Here is a 21,407-nt window from a genome sequence, read left to right as displayed (position 1 = left end):
ATCGGTTGTGCTGGCTGATACGTTACATAGCTTTAAGAAGGGGTTGGATGGCTTTTTAGAAGAGGAGGGAATACAAGGTTATGGAAGATAGCCCATAGTACAAGTTAATCCAGGGACTAGTCCAATTGCCATCTTGGGAGTCAGGAAATATTTTTTCCCCATCTAATGCAAAATGGAGAGGCTTCAAATTGGGTTTTTTTGCGTTCCTCTGGATCAACTAGCAATTGGGCAGGTTAAAATAGAGTTAAAAGGTTGAACTTGATGGATGTGTCTTTTTCAACCTAACTTACTATATTACTTAAAAACTCTAATGTAAAAAAAACTTGAATCAGTATAGTCAAGTGAAAAATTTGAATGCTCAAATTGATCGAGTTTTTTCGAGAAAAAACTCAAATCGCTCAAATTCAGTTTTCGAGTGAACCCCACTGAAAAACCTCAAACATAATGAAGGCTACTAACATCTTCAAATTGTTCAAGGGACCTCTGCCATTGACTTCTATATGACCTTTTATACTAATATATAACTAGTACATGCTAAGTCCAAATGTGTTAAATGAGCTTACCACTGTACACGGTGGGCCCGGGTGCACACGCCCCAACCTTCAGCAAGGGGAACAGATACCAGGAAACTTGAAAAAGGGGCTGGCACAAGCCTCGACCCATGAAATAGTGAAACCGGAGTCAGATTGTAAAAGGATTAAAAAGCTTACATTTTATTTTCCATAATTAAGAACCATGGCCTGACGCGTTTTGTGTCTACCAAGGACACTTAGTCATAGTTTCTATATGACCTTGACAGGTTTTAGATGGTGTATTTTCAGATTCATGCTACTTCCAGCTTTGGGGGTATAATAACAGGGCCGGATTTACATAGTGGGCACCCCTAGGCCCATTGCCGTTTGTCGCCCCTGTCCCTTCCCCTTTATTCATGCAAATTTTCATCATCTGGACCGGAGCAATGGGGATTGGGGCATGGGAAATTTTAAAAATTATTGTATCCTCTGTGTTTTTGAACTAATGTGGGTGTGGTTGGGCAGCATGCCACCCCCTAAAATCCTGACGCCCTAGGCCCAGGCGGCCTTTCCACAAATCCGGGCCTGTATAATAAATCCCCTTAATCGTAGCAACAAGGGATGCCCACAAGCCAACTATCGTCCCCAAAGGATACATCACTGCAGTTGGCGTGAAAAGTGTAAAAATAAGTGCTTTGCTCAAATTTTTACAGTTTGCCTTACGTCGCATAAACAAGTCCACTAATAAGTTGAAGGTCTGGCCAATACAAATGAGCTTAAGTTAGCGAAACAAATTTATTAAGATTGTCAGCATTACTAAACGTCAGGAAATGTATTCAACTTTGATAAAAATAGAATCATTTATGAACAAAAAATTGTCGCGTTCAGTTGTCCAAAGCTTTAGTCACATGACATTAACATGCAAATACTTTGCGTAATTATGTCAGCATATTTTTCCCATATAACTAAGTGGAATTGCATCAGTGCATTAATGCTATTAAGCAATGATGTGGGATATTGGCATGGAGGATATGACCGTTCATAAGATACAAAGGGGTCAAACAGACTGGACCGAACTTTGGTGGGAAAAAAATTGTGTTCTTGATAAATAAGCATTTATTCAAAGTCTTGGAGTGGTGTAATTTACAACTTGCAAATAAATAATGTGGATTTCCACCACTGCAGAGTTAATACAGCAGAACTTGTCTTGTGTAGTTTCAGTAACTTGTTGATGCTGTAGCAATTTTGTTTTTGCCAAAAATCCAACGTAAGTGATCCGTGTACAGTATATAGACAAACTCAAATTTTTAAAGGAAACAAAAAAATTGATTTTTTTCCCCGAGATTTATTATTTTCCAAAGCTGCTACAAATTTGAATCCGAAAATACTCTAGCTAAAATGTGACGAATTCATGTAGAAGTCAATAGCAGATGGTCCCTTTAAAAATTGGAACATGTTTTTACCTTCTGGATTCTCAATAGTGTGGGGCTGTTTGAGTTGGTTTTCGTTTGATAATCTGAAAAATTCGAATTGTCACTGCAACAATCCGATACAGTCAGTTTTTGGAGCATCAATTCGAAAAACTCACATGATTCGAACTGACGCACGATTTTGTTGCAACATTTTTTTGCACCGACTTTTTCAAGAAGAATTATTGGTAAATTAAGGGAGTTCAGATTTGGGAGTTTGGATGAATTTTTATTAGAGTGAGGGAAAAAGTTGAGTTTTAGTAAATACCCCCACTAGTGTAACAAGGTTGTATTTCTCCTCTTTTTAAGAACGTCATAAGGGGTGACTATATGAAAGGGAGCACAAAAAGTATTTTTTTGTCTCTTTCCTAGTATCTATAATGTACGTGCTTCCCCTTGCACCTCCCTCTAATATACAGTCCAATTATATACAGTCTCTCTAAACTATTGGCACAGGGGCCAAATGGACTGGTGCCCTGACAGACAAGTTTTAGTTTGGCAGATGTCAGGAGAATGTACTTGTCTGAATGCAGACTGTAAAGGTTTTTTAAGAAGGGATAAAGGTCTATTGGCCAAGTCTAGCTTGGCCCTACCTAGACCAGTCAGGTATCAATGTGGAAAACCACCATGTAGCAAGGAGGAACCTGGGCTATGAATGTGGTCCTCTGCTGGCAGGTCTGCACAAACTACATATCTATTCATCACCAACCTAGCCAAACAAGCTTTTTCAGAGTCCAAGACTTTCACGATTAGTTATCTTTATACACTACTAGATATTTTGTCTCACACACACACAAAATGTTGTAAGTCCTCTAAAGAGAATACGTAAAGTCTGAAGAAAACAAAGCGCATTTTGTTTCAAAATGCACATAATACATTATTATCAAAAATATCATTAATCATTCTGTGTAAAAAGTGGAGTGAAATATTACCGGTGATGTTACTCATAGCAACCAATGAGATATTTGCTTTTGTTTGCAAACTGTTGAAATCTAATTGCTGATTGGTTGCTCTGGGCAACATCACTGCTTCACTCAACTTTTTAGACAGCATGATAAATAGGCCCCTATGCGTCTACAAACATGCACATTATGGTTAAATTGGCTCAAGAAGAATCAGGAGAGTTTAATTGATAGCACATATATGTTGGGTATAAGAATATCTCAAACCCCATTATACAGAAAGCTCCAGAAAATGGTACAATCTACTAACATGCTGCAAATTTATGTATGCCAGGTTGCTTGAATTGCATAGAATTCCAGCAGTGTCATGATAGTAATAATCGGATCTGTCCTGGCCTGCTATAGTGCAAAGGCGGAAGAGATGAAAACTCTTTTTCAACATATAAGCTACCAGCAACGGAGACCATGTTAAATTCTAATCGTTATTTAGGATTCAGACATCTTATTCATAATTACTCCCTAACATTTTTGATTACACTCTGCTTTCTTTTCAAGCATCCAAGCATCTATAACACAAAGCATCACGGAACAGATTCCTAATTTGCAGTGGTGAGGGACGAGTTGTCACGCATATTCTGGAACAGTCATAATAATAGCCTTTTAAACAGAACCCTAAAGAAACTTTTTTGTGCAAAATGCCTGACTGATAATTCCTTGTTCAAAAAAAAACATAGAGGAAGAAGAAGTTAAGCTCCAGAAACATACGCTGTGCAATTATCTTCAAAGAAATGTTTGTGGGTTGGCAGTGCCTATACAATACATAAATCAGTTATTTTACAATGTGGATTAAAGTAACAAAAGTCTGCACGCTGTAACTGTGCACTTCAATAAAGCCGTTGTGCAAAAAACAAATACATTTTGTAACAACAATCATAGCTAATAATATCAAGAATGAAGAGGTCTACTGTAGTACTATTTCAAATCTATACAAAATATGTTCACGTGCACACATAGCTACGTTGAAGGGTCCAAGCATTTGTCCTCTATCTTTCACCAGGTGCAATGACATAAAAAAAACATTTATATCAGTTTATATCAGTTGGGGGGCAAGGGACTGCCCCCACCAATAACCTTGAGACTTCATTATTGCAGCAGTGCTGCAAAGTGATGCACGGAGGTAAGTAGTATAAGTGGAGTGTAATTGTACGGGAACTAAAATACACAGTAATTTACAAAGGGAATTCATTGTTAGTGAACAAAAAATTTCAATAATAATAATAATAATAATAATAATAAAGGGCAAAGTAATCACATTTCTCATCTATACAACAATATAAAACCAGCCAAGCAAAGTCTGACCTAGTTTAGGGCGGTGGCAGACTGGGAGATTAGTCGCCTAGCAACAAATCTTCTCTACTATGGGCGACTAATCTCCCCAAATGCCTTCCACCAGCAAGAATGCAAATCACCAGCCGCATGGTATAAGAATTGCTTCGTGTTCCGATGTCACCAGAAGTTGCCTCACAAGGAAACTTCGAAATTCCGAAACAATAGGTATGCCGCCGGTGATTCGCATTCTTGCCAAAAGATTAAGTAAACCCAATAGTACAAGGAACTGTTTATTATTAACAATAATATTACTTTTGAAATATTTGCTTAAAGGGGTGGCTCACCTTTAAGTTCATTTTAACGTGATAGTGAGTGCATAAAGGCAGTTGAAGGTATATACATATATACATATATACACACATATATACACATGCATACATACAAAGTAATTGCCTGCCCCGCCTCTATGCCTAAACTATGAATGCTTTTATAAAAAAATATATATATATATTTTGGATTTCATGTTTAATTTGAAGAGCGCTTTTATTAAACAGCTTTTTATGTGTGGGTGACAGGTCCGCTTTAAACTTTTGCACTCTGAGCCAGTCTTATATTGATGAGGGTGCTGGGTCAAAGCATTGTATAAAGTTCAAAAGGACCCGCACTCCAAAGTCAGTGAATATCATTATTTATTTTTTAAACTTATGCATGCAACTTTGTAAATAGATGCATTCTTTTGCCAGCAAAACATACTGTTAAAAGGTTAAAGAATACAGGTAAGCATTGTTAAACAATATGTAATTAGGAAAAATAGTTAAATGGGTTGTTCACCTTCCAGCACATTTTCCATTTCAGTTGATTTCACATAGTTCACCAGAACTAAAGACTTTTTTTCAATTACGTTCTGTTTTATAGTTGTGACTGTTTTTCTACTATTGAAGTTTAAAGTCTCATTGTTCACCTTCTCGTGTTTTTTAAAGCAGCTCAGCGGGGGGGGTCGCCGACTCTGTATACTGTTCTTTGTCCCTGTGTTTCATTAAAGGCAGCTGTTATAATTGATACAATAGTTGTGAATACTCCATAAATGCTGCTGAGAAATGTATCAACTAATGTAGCAAATTGTAACAGTTCAGAATCTGCACCTGAATTACTGAGTTGCCAGGCTGAAACATGGACAGGAACATTAATACTAATTTATTAAACCTCAATTTTTTTCTGTTAAAGGTTTTTAGGGGGGAAACTAATTTTTGGTGTAAATAAAACTAGAATTTTTACAGATTTAACATACCCCAAAGATGCTAAAAATCTGGGTTTTTTGTCTGATAATTAGAAAAAGTAACGTTGTTGCTGTGAAAATTCAATAAAATGACTTTTGGGGGAAAAATCATATGATACGAATTAACGCTCTATTTTGTCACAATGTTTTGCCGTTCTGATTTTTTCATTAAAAATTATTCATAAATGAGTTCAATTTGTGCAATGGAAGTTGGGTTGGCTTTGTTTTCATTAAACAATTTTAGTTTTAGTAAACAACTCCCTTAAACTTCAAGTTTTGGAAAACCGGTCAAAAATAGAACACGGAAAACAACTGAAAAAAGTAGATTTTTTTCAGATCAGTTGTTTTCAGATTGTTCACCAAAAAAAAAAAAAAGTCTTTTGATGGTGAACAACCCCTTTAAAGACAAGAAAATGGAGTAAAGGTGGCTATAGACGTACCGATAATATCGTACAAAATATGATATTCGGTGTGTGTCTGGTGGGAGACGAGCCAACAGATATCGACTTCAGAATACCAATCGACGCGTGTGCCATGCCGCAGTCGACTTTTCATTTTAGCCGGCACATGACAGAGGTAAGGCATTCGGGGAGATTGGTCGCCGCAAAGACGAGGTGATTAGTCGCCAGGCGACAATCTCCCCGAATCGCCCAGTGTGACCTTACCCTAAGGCAATATGGTATTGGGGAACTGTAATAAACCATCAGCCTTTTCAGTGATCCAAATATATCCCAGGAATAGTAGACCCCTTACTTAAATAAACTGCAAGAGCGCTACAAGTTAGATATAAGATTGGAATAATACTCCCACGCTAAAGGCCTACTTAAACTACAAGTGGCTTATGTTTCACTAAATTTTCTAGCACATGTGGGTAATGGCACTAGAGATTTGCAGAGCTGTCACCTCCCTCAGAATGGCAAAACATAAATGGATAAACAGATCTAAAATGTGGAGTGCCTTTCACTCAGCCTTCAAGAATGATTTCTGTATTTTCCATTTACTTTGGATGGGTAGAAGATTTGCTACATTTTCACCCCACCCTTGGGAGTAAAAAAACACTGCAAATCTTGTGTGCCATTACCCTACAATAAAAAGCCTTTTCTAGAATTAGTACTATTGCTGTGCCTTCGAAGTTAAAAGCTTCAGATGGAGTTTTTTGCCTTCCTTTGGATCAACTAAAAGTCAGGGAGGTTTTGATTTGTCAAAAGGGTGAACTTGATAGATGTGTTCTTTTCTTTTTTAACCTCATCTACTATGAAACTATAATATTTAAGTATTATAAGTATATACTATATAAGTATTTTAATTGTATACAAAGATGCGGGAAAGGGTGAAACTGATTACTGGGGGGAGAGGGGGCACCATGGCTTAAAGTGGCTCTGATTAGCTCTATTTAGAGCAGTGCAAAACTTAAGTTTACTTAGACTTAAGCTAGCCATAGGAGCAAACAAAGTCATATGAATAAAGGTTTGTGCAATTTTCAGACTATGGTGCAAATTCACTAAAGGACGAAGCACCTAACGCTAGCGTTAATTCGGTAGCGTAGCACATTTTCGTTAATTCGCCGATTCACTAACGGACGCTGGCGTAAATTCGCTAGTGTTACTTCGCACCCTTATGCCTGGCGAATTTGCGCAACGGACGTAACTACGCAAATTCACTGTTGCGCAAATTTTTCTTAATGCTACCTTTTACGCCAGACTTCCTTCACCACCTCAGACCAACAAAGTGCAATAGAGTAGATAGGGATTGCTTCAAAAAAAGTTAAAAAAATTCCAAAAAACACTGGTGTTTTTTCTTTTTTTATGGGTGATAGGCTGAAAAAGATCAAAATATTTTTGGGGCTACCCTCCTTCCCCCCTACATTTCCTAACTCATGGCACCTTAACTATACAGTGGGCACATGTGTAGGGCAAAATAAAAATTTTATTTGCTGTTTTGAAGGTTTCCCAGGCTTGTGCAGTGATGCTACATATACCTCCATTGTAACTTCAATTTTCAATCTTTTTCAATCGCTAGCGTAACTTCGCTTTGCTTGGTGAATTAACGCTAGCGCAACTTCGCAACCTTACGCTTCCCCTGAGCGCAACTTCGAAATTTAAGGGAATTTGCATAGCGCTGGCGAAAATACGCCTGGCAAAGTGTGGCGAAGCAGCCGCTGGCGCAGCTACGAATCTTAGTGAATTTGCCCCTATGTGTGGATTGTCCCAACATTTTTGTACCATGTTAATCAGTCGTTTAGTCAATAAGACAGCTAGAAGATTTCTGCCGGCTAATGATAATATCTCTGCATGTATTGCTTATTTGACAATATCAATGGGCTACTATTTGTCAGAACTTTGTACGGTTGTTGTCTGTCAATTAATGGCCAAAACATTGTCTGACTTGTTCTTTTTACTAGTTTATTTAATATGAATGGTTAGTTGTATGAATGATCAGTCATCGGACATTAGGATAGAATCAGCATGTCTGTGGCCAGATTTAGAAATAAATCATTACAATTTCGAAGTAGGAATATATGAAAATAAGCAAATTAGGGGTCACTTATCAAACTATGCCAAAGCAGCTACTGCATCATAAAATTAATGTCTAAGACTTCAAGCTATTAAAAAATACCCAAGAGGTGCCTATTTTCTCCTCTCTAATTAATTAAAAGGTATTCGGCATCTTAGTCAGTAACCAGATTTCCAGTTTTATACACACAATGGCATACATTTCCAACTACCACAGAAATGAGCTCTGAACCTCACTGAAGTATTGCTGACAGCTTCAAGGATCACGTCTGGAGAGTGTAGATAAGGAGAAAATGAAAAACGGAAAAAGTGCAAAAAGGTTCATGTGCAAGAAGAGAGAAATGGAACACAGATGAACAGCCATCAGAAATGAATGTTAGGGAAAACAAAACTAACGTTTGACACAAGCTTTCATCACGACCAGAAATGATGCAATTTTGTTAATCTTGTTTTGTAAGTATTTATTCTAATTATCTTTCACCTTTCTCATTTCAAGTCAAGAGAAACTAAGCCAGTGGGTACCACTGATGTCAGTTACCATTGAAAAAGATTATTATGGGACTAAATATTTAAGCATTCTGCCCCAGAATAAAGAAAACACATTGGCAATAGCTAATATTTGTTCTTTTGATTCAGTCATACCACTACTGAAGTAACAAACAGGATGGTACGTCCACCAAGACAATGTCATATTGACTGCGGACAGTTCGTTCCTTTGTTAGTGTATTGTGGAATGAGGATCGTTAGCACAGCACCAATACTAAGCTACAGTAAAGTACATGGATTCTTACATGGGGTGTCCCCATATTTATTCCAGATAAAATGTGGTTTCTTTACCTAGACAATTAAATTGCATTTACGTTACATTTTAATTCTAGTCAAATATACATGGAGTTAAAATTTCATTGATTTTAAAGGGATTTCTGAATGTTATTCCTATTAATGGTAATATCGGTCAAGTTGATTCTATTCTCAGCACTGCTGGTCCTCTGGTTCTGACTCCTGGAATCAGTGTAGCAGGAATCAAAGGATTAACAGAACTGGAGGTGACAGAAAAACATTTCCTTCTCCCAAGACATACTGCAACACAGCATTCCAAGATAGATGACTTATTGCCAGTATTTTTTCATCCTTAACATATGTTACTAGGTTTCAAGTAGAATTAAAATGACAAATGTGATTCTCTCTGTGCAACAATACACTTCTGTTAGAATATTTACATTTTCTATAGACATAAATAATGTTTTGCTTTATGAAAACTCTAAATAGAGAGCATATAGCCCTGTCTCTCACACTGAATTTATCATTTTTATGAGAACTCCAACAGCATCCAAGCATTTGCATGCTGATTCTCCCTAAAGTTTTTGCCCAGAATAGTATTCCTTCCAATGCTTCTCTGCATCTCCTGAGGCAACTAGTTTAAAATCCTGGGCACGGCAAATTAGCAATGAACCACAGGATTCTACAGGTTTGTCAACTTTACAGTAACCTGTTAATGGTTTCTTGAGGGTTTTAAGGTTACTTAGATGGTTAAGCGTATGTGCTAGGTTTTAGAAAGAAGCATTAAAAGGTTTTTAAAGTTACTAAAATCCAGGCATATTGCTAATGTAAGGTATGTGTGGGGGTGGGGTGGCAGGAGGAGACTTTAAAGAAACCACTTGCCTTATTGTGGCGGCAGGGTGGTAACTGATCCTCCAAAGATAATTTTGCACCCTAGAAGATTTCTTTGTAGCTTATGTGCCAGTGTGGGGAAAATGCAACATGGAAGTAACCAGAGATTTTAATTATTTTGTGTTCAGCAGACTGATCAAAGCAAGCTAGCCATTGGCTTCTATGAGTTACTGCAATAGTGCAGATTTCCCCAGTGTTACACAATAAGCCCCACTGTGGGGAAGCAAATGGATACTGTGTGGCAATCGGACTGTTGGGCCACTACCCAAACTCAGAAAATTCAGTTGCTTCCTACTAGATACTGTATATCAGAGCCTTGATGAATGAAAATCTTCATTGACATAGAATATCTTTGTAAATACAGCTTTGTGTGGAATATCCAACCAGCTAGCATCATAAATGTAACAGTTAATGCATTAGCCTTACATCAAAGGGGACTACTACAGGTATTTGGACCTATTATACAGAATTCTTGGGACATGGGGTTTTCCGGATAACGGATCTTTCCATTATTTGGATCTTTTACATTATTACCTTACGTTTACTAAAAAATCATGTAAAAATGAAATGAACCCTATAGGCTGGTTTTGCTTTCAATAAGGATTGATTATATCTTAGTTTGGATTAAGCAGAAACGCAGACGTCGACGCAGCATCTGCATCCGACAGTCATTTCGCGTCACATCAACGCTGCGACACGATCCGACAATAGAACTACTTACCTTATTTCCATTGCATCCGACGTGAGGCCTGCGTTTTTGCGCAGTGCGTCGGAATCGCCTGTGGAGTCCTGCCCTAAAAGTTTGGTGTAATATCTGGAACACAGCCTTATTTTGTCAGCCTATATGACAGTTTAGATTTAGAATATTCTAGTGAGCCAGGATTCCCAAGAAGTATGATAGAAATGCCACTGATTTTACATGTACTGCAGATTGGAGGGATCTACTGTTTTTCTTCTGCTGCATGTATGGTAACACCACTGAACTTGATACATTTGCATCTATCCCAACATATTAGGGAATAAAAAACCTGTGAAAGGGAGAATAAGGAGCAGATTTATCAAAATGTGAGTATAGAGCTCATCAGAGAAAAACTCACCCACTTTCTATTCATTCCTATGGGATTTTTAGAATCATAAAGGTGCACTCTAACTTTTACCCATTCATAATTACGATTCTAAAAATCCCATAGGAATAAGTGAGTGAGTTTTTCTGAGGTGAGCTCTAAACTCACATTTTGATAAATCTGCTCCTTATTCTCCCTTTCAAAGGTTTTGTATTCCCTAATATGTTGGGATCTGCCCCAAAGGGTCTAAGGATGAAAAGGTGTCTGCAAAACTACTACCTCACTTACCAGGTGAATGCTAAAAAGAAGTATGGTTTCCATGGTAAAGTCATTTCCAACACTAATGTAGTGGCCCTAGAATTGGAAGCTCCTCGCTACACAGTACGGGCTTGCACATTATCAGTCTGAACTGCATTCCACCTGACTGTAATACAAAGGTAATACTAAGTTTTAAGCTATAACCACAGCAGCCCATGTTGTCATACAAGAATAGCAGACCTCACAGCAAAGAGAATCATAACAAAATACATAACAAAATAAAATGACCTTTTATGGGCACCACCTGAAATAAAGAACACAGAGATCTGTGACAAATCCAACTACCTCCTCTCTGTACAAAAAAAAGTCACTGAAAAATAGCATTAGTCCAATGAACAAGTCACAGGAACCACATTACAACCACATTGGCAGCAATCGCCACAAATCATTTTCCTTTACAAATAAATGGGGAGGGGAAAAAAAAAAGATACACAACGATGTAATAAAGACCTTTGAGTGTGAACAAAGAAATGTGGTCCACGATCTGCCTTCGCTACTGCAGGATGACAGAGTGAGGTGAAGCACACATTTACTCACAAGCATGTCACGTCTACTTGCTTCCATCCAGTCTACAGCTAATAAGTACGGTTATTCAGAATAATTGTAAGGCCCATGCTCCATATTTCTGTCATCAGCTGTACCGGCTATTAGCCTGAAATCCGCTTAAGATTTTTAATTCAATTACCACATAGACTGCAGACTGATGTATGAATAATGCTAGTCCTTGTCGCTAGACGGACTAAAATAAATACACAGCCAAAGCCATCAATATGCATAGGATACTGTAAAATGTAGACTTTTTCTTTTTTTTTTTTTAACTGAAGCATAGACAGCTCTGCAGATCTGGATTATTATATAGTGAACCTAATCAGCATTCAGAGCAGCTCTGAAGCAAATATGAGGACTTGCTACAAAAATATAGGCATTGTCTATTAAATATTAATCTGCTGTACAACATTTACATCTCAGCATCTTAAAGAAAAAAAAAATGCTACTCTGAGAATGCCAGAGAAATGTTTGCGTCCGCCATTGAAAACAGTCCGATATTGCTTGCTTGGCCAAACATAAATATACACATGCCTAATTGGAAACAGATTAACATGACTATACATACAACGATTATATATTCTATGCATGTGCAAGAGCCATATAAAAACATAATACATGTGCAATCTACTCAATACATAAGGATTTCTTAATAATATGGACCATCCTCGAGAATACATGAATAACCCAAAGGAAAAAAGAATCCAACGCCACCAAAAATGTTTAACATATGTGGGGGTTTTGTCTGTTTTAGTTTTAGCAAAACAAATAATACTGTGCAAATATATCCTCTTGCACAACTTTGAGATAAAACAAAAAAACACAATTATCAACCCAACAACATTTTATTATCTTACATTTAATGATTGCCATGGAAATGATATAAAAAGCACTGCCATAAACACCACTGATTTTGCAGTCTGTCAGTGCTATTGAGAAGAAGATAGACAAATTGCACCCAGGTATATCCTACAGGAAACCATTCAATGCCAGAAGGCACATCTTTGTATATAAAACAAAAAGGTTTATGTGCCCTGTGTATTGAAGGGTTGGCGGAGTTGAAAATGAAACCAAGATATCTTTAGTGGCTGCTATTACTGAAACCTTGGGGTGGACATCAAATATAAAGCAAAAAGTGGATCTATGTTGAAAAGGCCAACAAGTACTATGTTACCTACATTACGTTTGTTGAGGGTGGGAGATCCTGTCTCATTACAGACAATTTTAAAATGGTTAATTATCAGATTCCTCATTTTATATACAGCTGTGCTAAACATTGTGGCAAAATGGGTCGGTCCCGAATTGTTTCTTTTTTGGGGATTGTGAGAAAACAAGGCAAACGTTGGCTTTATTAGGATGGTACGCTGGCAACCTGCTGCCCCCAGAGAAAGCCAACAGAGCCAGAACTTTGTAGAAAATGGGCTAGAGAGCCAAGAAGTCCCAATGCAGATGCCCCAGAGGATGGCTCCAGTATAAACTTGTTACCCTTCACTATCCCAACAAAAGAAGCGGCAGCACTCTGGGTGGTGGGCTCAAGCCATGTTACTTCCAGGTGCCAATGCAACGCAATAAAGACATTCTCAGCAATAAAGACATTCTCAGCAATAAAGTGGATTTGCTGTGCTTCTCGTGTGAGACATGGCTGGATCACACATTCCTACCAAGAAGCAAGCGACTCCTGCTGCCTAATGGCTCTTCCAGCAGCCGGCACTGACCTCCACTGATCTATTGCCCTTCCCACTATCCTCTTCCCACTCACAATCACTGCTCCGTTCTCGTAACCCCCCTCGCTCCTCACTGCTTCTTACCTTCAGTCTTGGCAGCCCAAGTCGGTTTCTTGCACACGGAAAAAAGGATGGAGACTGCGAAGAACCCCCGGGTGACCCAGACTAACGATCCCGGGGGGCCTCGGATCGCCATCCCACACCTTTTCACCGCGAGCCACTCTTCACCATCCCGGGAGTAGCCGCATATAGATTTACGGGCCTCTGCGCAAACCTTCTGTAACGAAACGCCACCGCAAACACCGGAGCACGGAGCTACAAGCACAGACCACACTGCTCGCTCCCGGCCACTGCGCGTTCCCAAAACATCATACACACAGCGAGACCGGCGACGCGCTCGCAAAAGCTCCGCCCAATTGTCCCAACAAAACTGCCCCCCCCAGTAAGGTGCGCGCGCCCCTTTAACCACGCCTATTTTTCCGTGGCGTTTATCTTTGCGGCGCACCCTCAGACGCTATGTCTAAATCACTGCATGCCTGCGCTGCTTGGGAGATAGTGGTTTCTTTAATGGTGCGGATTTCCCGCCTTCATTATGTTATATGGCAAATAGGTTCCCGTCTGTCTTAAAAACTAAGCGGTTTATCTGCTTAGTTTGTTGTCTGTGGCACCTTTGAAACCACCGTGGTGAGATTTTATTTACATAGTGATGTACTACCTTTTACCTACAAGCTGCCTTTTCCCCTTTGTAAGCTTGCTCGTGTGGAGCCTGACATTTGGAGTGAAAGAGAAAACATCTCTGTTGCCACCACGGTTATGGTTGTGCGGCTTTGTTCACGCTATTTTGTTGGCCACACTTGGGGTTTATTGGAAATTGTCTACTCTTTCCTGTATATTAGGACACAGTTAGTTGTAAAATTGTCAGTGTGTTGTATTTTTGTGGACTTCCTGGACAGTGTTCTGCTGTTTTTAAAATCAAGTTTGCACATTATTTGCTTTACAGCATATATGGGGGTGAGTTATTTATACATACACACATATATATATATATATATACACACACACTGTTTTTCACACTTCATTAGTAAATGTACATGTAAGAGTAGAGTTTAATGTTCCTTCCACCGCTGCTATATCTTATGAAATGTTGCATTGGTAGTCAACTAGCCTCTGCCTTTCTATATGGCAAGTAACTGGCCTGAGACTAACACAAGCATGCAAGGCATTGTGGGATCAGGAGTCCCAATACCAATGTTCCCACCGTTCCTTAAAATGTGTCATCTTTAGTATACAGAAGAACCCCCAGACTTGAGCACCATTCACCTGATTTTTAAGTTTTCCCTCATTTTACATTGTTGTTTTGTGGCCCCACCTATATATTATGCATAATACATTTCCCTGATTTTACATTTTCCTGGATTTCTACACCATTTTTTTTTCTGGTCCCCTGAAAAACATAAAATCGGGGTTCTACTGTATGTGAAAGCTGCTTAGGCATTTTCTTTAATTTTACCCTGTCAAAGTGTATATGTAGTCCTTGAACAGCCTAGGGTCCATTAATCCAAAAATATTTCCAAGCTTTTTGTCAATTTTCAAAAAATAAAGTTCATAAAATGGTGCTCAAGTCTGCGTCCTCTTGCTCTGGAGCTCAAGACAATACTATATACAATTTGTAACAGATGGCACTCAAATCCAGTAAATGTGCTAATATGCTGTATATTTTATTAAGATACAGTATCTCCTTTCTCAAGTGCTCTTACAAAAGTGTAAAAATGGAACCGCTATAAAAAGGGAAATTCCCCACTCTCTAAAGCTGGCCAAGATCCGATCGTCATAGTGAAACCAGGATTATCTCGAAACGATCATACGAATTGTCCATCAACTAAAAAGACCATTTGCCAGGAAAACAAACGATAGCTGCCTGCTTGCCCCTGCAAACATAGATCGATTGCACTGGGACCAATAAAGATTTTTTTTAACCTGGCCAATCAATTTTATGACAGATGTCGGACGAAAAATCGTAAGATGTAGGATCGTTGAATCCCACTAACCGCACGATAATTTCGAAGGATTAGCCTGACTTCGCTAAATCAGTCGTTCGGCAAGAAAAATCTTTGTGTCTATGGGGAGCTTTAGGCAATACATGTACACTAGTGATGTGTGGGTCAGGGTTTTCCTGACCCGCATCTAACCCACCCTGCTGCAACGCCAGCACGCACCCGCGCTTCTGGGGTCCTTTTATAGACCCGTGCTGATCCGCCCCGCCGATGACATCACAATGATGTCACAAAAGGGGCAAGCAGATACGAGACTATAAAACCGGAAGTTGGATGCCGGCATTTGAAGGTGGCGGGGAGAGCAGGAGAAGAGCTCAACCCGCACCCGCCCGCGAGGAGCAGTGCAAGGTCTACCCGAAAAACGCGGGTATCGGGTTGGCCCGCACATCACTAATGTACACCCTCTTTACTAATTACATAATCAAAGTGGAAACTGTGGCATGCCTGTCTGGAACAACCAAAGCATAGGCAAGATTAAAAAGTTTAGTATTGCAATAGTCATCCCTAAATGTGAAAGAATTAAAATTACTTTTTGGAGTTTGAGGTGTACTATCAGGAGATCTTGTGATTCAGTCTAGATCATGATGTCATCCACATAGGTGAAGATGTGTATACCTTGTAGACAAAGAGGAGCATGTTCCGTTTCTTCAATCCAGAGTTTGCTGGCTCTGGCTAAGGAGGTAATTGTCACTGAAGATGTGCAAGCAATATTTTTAACAAAATAAAACTTTTTCAGGATGGCATACCGTCTTCTTTCCACTGCATCTCAAACACACCCTTTCATCCACTGGATGGTTGTGTGTCTTACCACTCTGGTTATAGCAGCATCGACTAAGAGCGGAGTTCTAAAATTTGTCAATCTTAAAAATAAAAACCTTTTGACTAGCTTTTTTTTTTTTGTCCAGGGTACTCAGTTTTGTTTTAATAACATTGTGGACTGGGAACAGATGATTGCTTTTACATGAAGCTTTGACCATCTTCTCTTGTTGTGGAAGTTTCTTTTTGTGGTCAATCTTGAGGGTATACCTCTTCTTCTTCTCCCCTGTTATCTGGTGTATCTGCTACAAAGGTTGTGCTTTTTCTTTCAGACCCTGCATGTTCCCTTCTGAGAAGAATAGTAGATTGATCAGTTTTGGGAAGTACATTATCTATAATCAGAGATCACGTTGGACATAGATTAATCAAAAGTCTTCCTCAAATCCTTGATATTACTAAAATGCTTAGAAGAAATGTTTCTCACATTTTGAAAACATGTTCTGAAGAGGTTTTTTTATCTTTGCAGGATTTTTTCATGAAATGAGAATTTACCATTGTGGCAAATACAGTAACAAGTTGTCTCAAATTGATCAAACTCACTTCCTGGATGCTAAATATGAGTATCTACAGAAGTAGTGCAAGACACCTCTTTCAGGGTGGGGCATAACTCTACACCTACAATCAGGATACTAGAATTGGACATAGATCTGTAATTGTAGAGCTTTTACTAGATAACTAGATTAAGAAAACCATCTGAGAAACTACTTTGTGTTATCTATTAGGCAAGTAATACTGTAGTGTGAAAATACAAAATATACGGGCACTCAAAGTAGATGCAAAGCATGTTTAATCAACTATGTTGTAGAAGCATGCCCTTTGATTTGAGTAAAAGGGCGTGCCCCTGAAAATGTCACAATATGGCTTATTAAACATACATATGTTTAAGGGGCCAGGGTATGCCATTGTATCTTTTCAGTTAGACTTTACAGTAGTAGTTAGACTGTACAGTAGGCCAGATGTTTTTGGCCAACATCTGTCAGAAAATTGATCGGCCAGGTCAAAAAATCTTTGTCGGTCCCAGTGCAATCTATCTATGCTTGCAGGGCTAAGCAGGCAGCTCCACTTTGTTTTCCTGGCAAATTGGACTTTTAAGTTGATGGTCAATTCATACGATCTTTCCAAGAAAATCGTGGTCTCACGATGAGGATCGGATCTTTTAAAAATCTCAACATCTATGGCCAGCTTTAGTCTACAAAGCAACAAATTCAAGCATTTTACCACCTGCCCATCAAGCTAAAAATTGGAAAAATACTTGAAAACATGCCATGTGCCATTGCCTTTTCCCAACAGTGAACCGATACAAAGAACTGCACTCACACTTTGCAAATAAAAATCAACCAGTAAATTCAGAAACATTTTATTTTTGTCTCAAGATCCGGAGATCTCTGGAGAAGATGGATGTTGTTCTCTTGCCCAGAAACTGCTTTAAGATGGATAAAAAATACACACATCTGGGAAAATGCTTCCAGATAACTGTTGCAAAGAAATAATGATGATTAAACACATCTTAATAAATGCAGCATGTAACTAAGTACTGCTATAAAGCAAGGTATGACCACAGCAGGAACAACTTTAGCCTACAGACCTAGCTGCAGTAGGATACTTATTTATTCTGAAAGATACATATCACTGTGTGTCTTTCTGAGGCCAGTGCATTTTTCTTCCCAAAAAGAGCAGCAGCCTGTTGACAAAAAAAAGTAATTTGATTCACTGGGGAGTAACTGACATATAACCCCCCCCCCCGGTAAATTGTGGTTTACTTGAGGTGATATGTATAGCCCTTATCTGTGGCTTGTCTGCATAACCTGGTGATGGCCAAATATTATGGACTGTTCAAAGGATTTCGATTTAATTTTCCATTGCCTGAACATTTGCTTAAAGGGGTTGTTCACCTTCCAAACACTTTTTTTCCAATTCAGTTGAATTTAGATTGTTCCCCAGAAATAAAGACTTTTTTCAATTACTTTCCATTATTTATTTTTTACCGTTTTTCCAAAATCTACGTTTACAGCTCAGTAATTCAGGTGCAGACTCTAAACTGTTACAATTTTGCAACATTTAGTTGATACATTTCTCAGCAGCATCTCTGGCGTATTCGCAACTATTCTATCGATTCTAACAGCCGCCTGTAACAAACCCAGAAATTCTGCTCAGCAGGGACAAAGATAAGAAATGTATCAACTAAATGTATCCATTTAGGACAGTTTAGGGGGTCGACAATCCCCCCCGAGCTGCTTTAGAAGGTGAAAAAAGACTCTTTACACTTAAATATTAGAAAAACAGTGACACAAATGTCATTTCTGATGATCTATCTGAAAACTAGTTGTTTGAAGGTGAACTACCCCTTTAAAGGAAGTCAGCAGACAGCACCCCCAGAAATAGGACTGTTTTATTTGATAAACCACAGTTCAGGTTTAAAATCCAAATATCCTAGAATTTAGTATAGAAAATCAGGTTCACCCTGTGTCTGGGAAGGTAAAAACGGGGTTGTACATCTCATTAGTCATGGAGAGACTCATGATTTTAAATGCACTACAGACAGAATGCTAATAGAAGTGTAGGACTCCTGTACAACAAGAGGCCTTTACATGACGTGCGCTTACATATATTTGCCACAGTGTGGTACTAATACCTAATTTTTAAAATAATTATTTATAAAGGCTGAGACTGTGTGCTCGCAATCATTCTTGTTTTTGTTTGCAAATAATGGCTTTTTATCATTACTAGCAACTGGTCAAGAAAGTAGGTTAGACAGCCATGGCACAGGTGTGTTTGTAGCAGATAGTCAGCACTACTGTGTGGGTTAGACTGAACGTTGGTAATTGTAGCTCAGCATTGCTTCTGTCTTTTAGCCTATAATATTGAAAACCCAGATGAACTGCACTATTACAAAACAATCATTCTGTTGGAAAGGTTCTCAGGTATGAAAGCTACACTGCTACTCCATGCAGGGTTGCCATATATCCTGAATTCAAAATATACTGATATTCTTCTGCAATATATATTTTTCCTCCCTATTCATATCCTAGGTATCATGTATAATATTTACCAGTTAGGCTTTTAGCTATTGGTCAAATGGCAACCATAGCAGTGACTGGGAACTTATTAGCCACCCACAGCTTTGGATCAACCACCACTTTATATCCTTGCCGGAGCTTCACGCTGCACATATAATTGGCTCTAACCACTAACCATTCTGTAACATTTTGACAGGTATGAGCTCAAATTCACAAAAGCAGCACCAGGATGAAAGGATGAATTTGGCATAAAAGGTTCAAGAACACCAAAAAATCGTTTGATGACAAAGTAACAGTAATCTGGCCTTTTTTTTACATCATCCTATTCCAAAGTCCAAAAAAGCAAAATGCAAAATGTTGTATCTCTGTAGTATTAAGGCCAATCAACTGAACTTGCTGTACTTGTTTTTTTTTTCTTCTTCTTTTTCCTTGAAGACGTTTCGTTAGTCATCCGACTTTCTTTCTCCATTAATTTTGAATTGAGAAAGCCGTTCGGATGACTAGCCAAACGTCTTTAAGGAAAAAGAAAAAAAAAGTACAGCAAGTCCAGTTGATTTGATTTACTATAGATATGCCATGACTTGGACGAATGAGAAACTCCACAAACAAACTGCAAAAGTTGTAGTATACTTATCTTGTCAGTTTATATTTCTGTATTCAACATTAACACCATTAAAATGCAATTAATAATGCCAAAAAACTAACAACCTAAACATGACGTACATTCTGACCAATTTGTCTAGAATAATTTAGTATTTCTAATTCATTAAAGTGGTATCAGAAATAATTTAATATTGACGTGTAACAAATCATTTTAAACATGAAAAGGATTAAGGGGCACATTTACTAAGGGTCGAATTTCGAAGTTAAAAAACTTCTAAATTCGACCATCGAATTTGATACTTCGATAGTCAAAGTATTTTTTCGATCGAAAATGGCCGTTTTCAATCGAAGTAAAAATCGTTTGATCGATTGAGTGAATCGAACGATTCAAATTATTTTACAAAGAAATAAATCGTTTGATCGATTGATTGAATCGAACGATTCGAATTATTTTACAAAGAAATACTTTGACTACTCAAAACTTAGCCAAAGTTTATAGGAGGTCCCCCATAGGCTGAACAGCAATTCGGCAGGTTTAAGGTGGCAAAGTGTCCACGTTTTTTAAAGAGACAGTACTTCGATTTTTGAAGTCGAAGTTTTTTTCAATTTGAATCTAATTTTGGCCGATTCGATGGTCAAAGTACCCAAAAATTATTTCAAAATTTGAAGTTTTTTAATTTGAAAATTCACTTTGACCCTTAGTATATGGGCCCCTTAGTCTTTTGTGAATCTGACATTCTTTATAGTATTTCTTGTTCCACTTTCAGTTAACTCCCACACCCCACCACCTTCTATAAAAATATTTCTTTAATAAATGGGACAGGTAGCCTCTATATTAGTCATCAAAAAGAAAAGTCCTAAGTCAGTTTTGGTCCCACTTCAGTGAAACACAATAGGTCCTCTTCAACCTACAAAATTTCAAGTTTCTGTCACTGTTAGACTCAAAAAATTAGCATTTTGTGAAAACAAGATAAGAGAAAAAAATATAAAAGTATTATAGTGCAGCTTTTTTAAAAATTGATACACCCTGTGCCACACATTCACCCACTGTCAGAAATACAAATCTTAGACCCAATGTAAAATTTAGTGAAATAGCCTTAAGTGCCACACATTATTAAATTAGAGAGGGTACAGAGAAGGGCAACTAAGCTGGTTAAAGGTATGGAAAATCTTAGCTATGAGCAAAAACTGGCCAAATTGGGGTTGTTCACTCTGGAGAAGAGGCACTTAAGGGGGGATATCATAACTATATATAAATATATAAGTGGATCATATAATATAATCTGTCTAATACTTTATTTACCAGTAGGTCTTTCCAGCTGACGCAAGGTCACCCATTCCGATTAGAAGAAAGGAGGTTCCATCTAAATATTCAGAAGGGGTTTTTTACAGTGAGAGCTGAAATTCTCTCCCTGGATCAGTTGTACTGGCTGATACATTAGATAGCTTTAAGAAGGGGTTGGATAGCTTTTTAGCAAAAGGAGAGAATAAAAGGTTATGGAAGCTCATAGTACAAGTTAATCCAGGGAATAGTCCGATTGCCATTTTGGAGTCAGGAAGGAATTTTTCCCCCTCTGAGGCAAATTGGAGAGG

General features: G+C 38.2%; 1 protein-coding gene across 10 annotated transcripts in view; it reads right to left on the bottom strand.

Annotated features, from left to right (window-relative positions):
* The window catches only part of neo1.L (neogenin 1 L homeolog), a 90,571-nt gene extending 76,817 nt beyond the window's left edge, over positions 1-13,754 (bottom strand). For 5 of the 10 annotated variants that reach the window (XM_018252891.2, XM_018252896.2, XM_018252894.2 and 2 more), the window contains exon 1: positions 13,409-13,753. In XM_018252891.2, the coding sequence (XP_018108380.1) occupies positions 13,409-13,520 (112 nt within the window). In that variant the 5' untranslated portion in view covers positions 13,521-13,753. Of the gene's footprint in view, positions 1-13,408 lie in introns of all 10 variants that reach the window. The other 5 variants (XM_018252892.2, XM_018252893.2, XM_018252895.2 and 2 more) reach the window with 2 other exon arrangements.
* Between the last annotated feature and the right edge of the window lie 7,653 nt (positions 13,755-21,407).

Source organism: Xenopus laevis, chromosome 3L, assembly GCF_017654675.1.
Source record: "Xenopus laevis strain J_2021 chromosome 3L, Xenopus_laevis_v10.1, whole genome shotgun sequence".
Taxonomy (NCBI): Eukaryota; Metazoa; Chordata; class Amphibia; order Anura; family Pipidae; genus Xenopus; species Xenopus laevis.
Note: the sequence above shows the minus strand (reverse complement) of the source record. Positions and strands in the feature narration are given on the sequence as shown.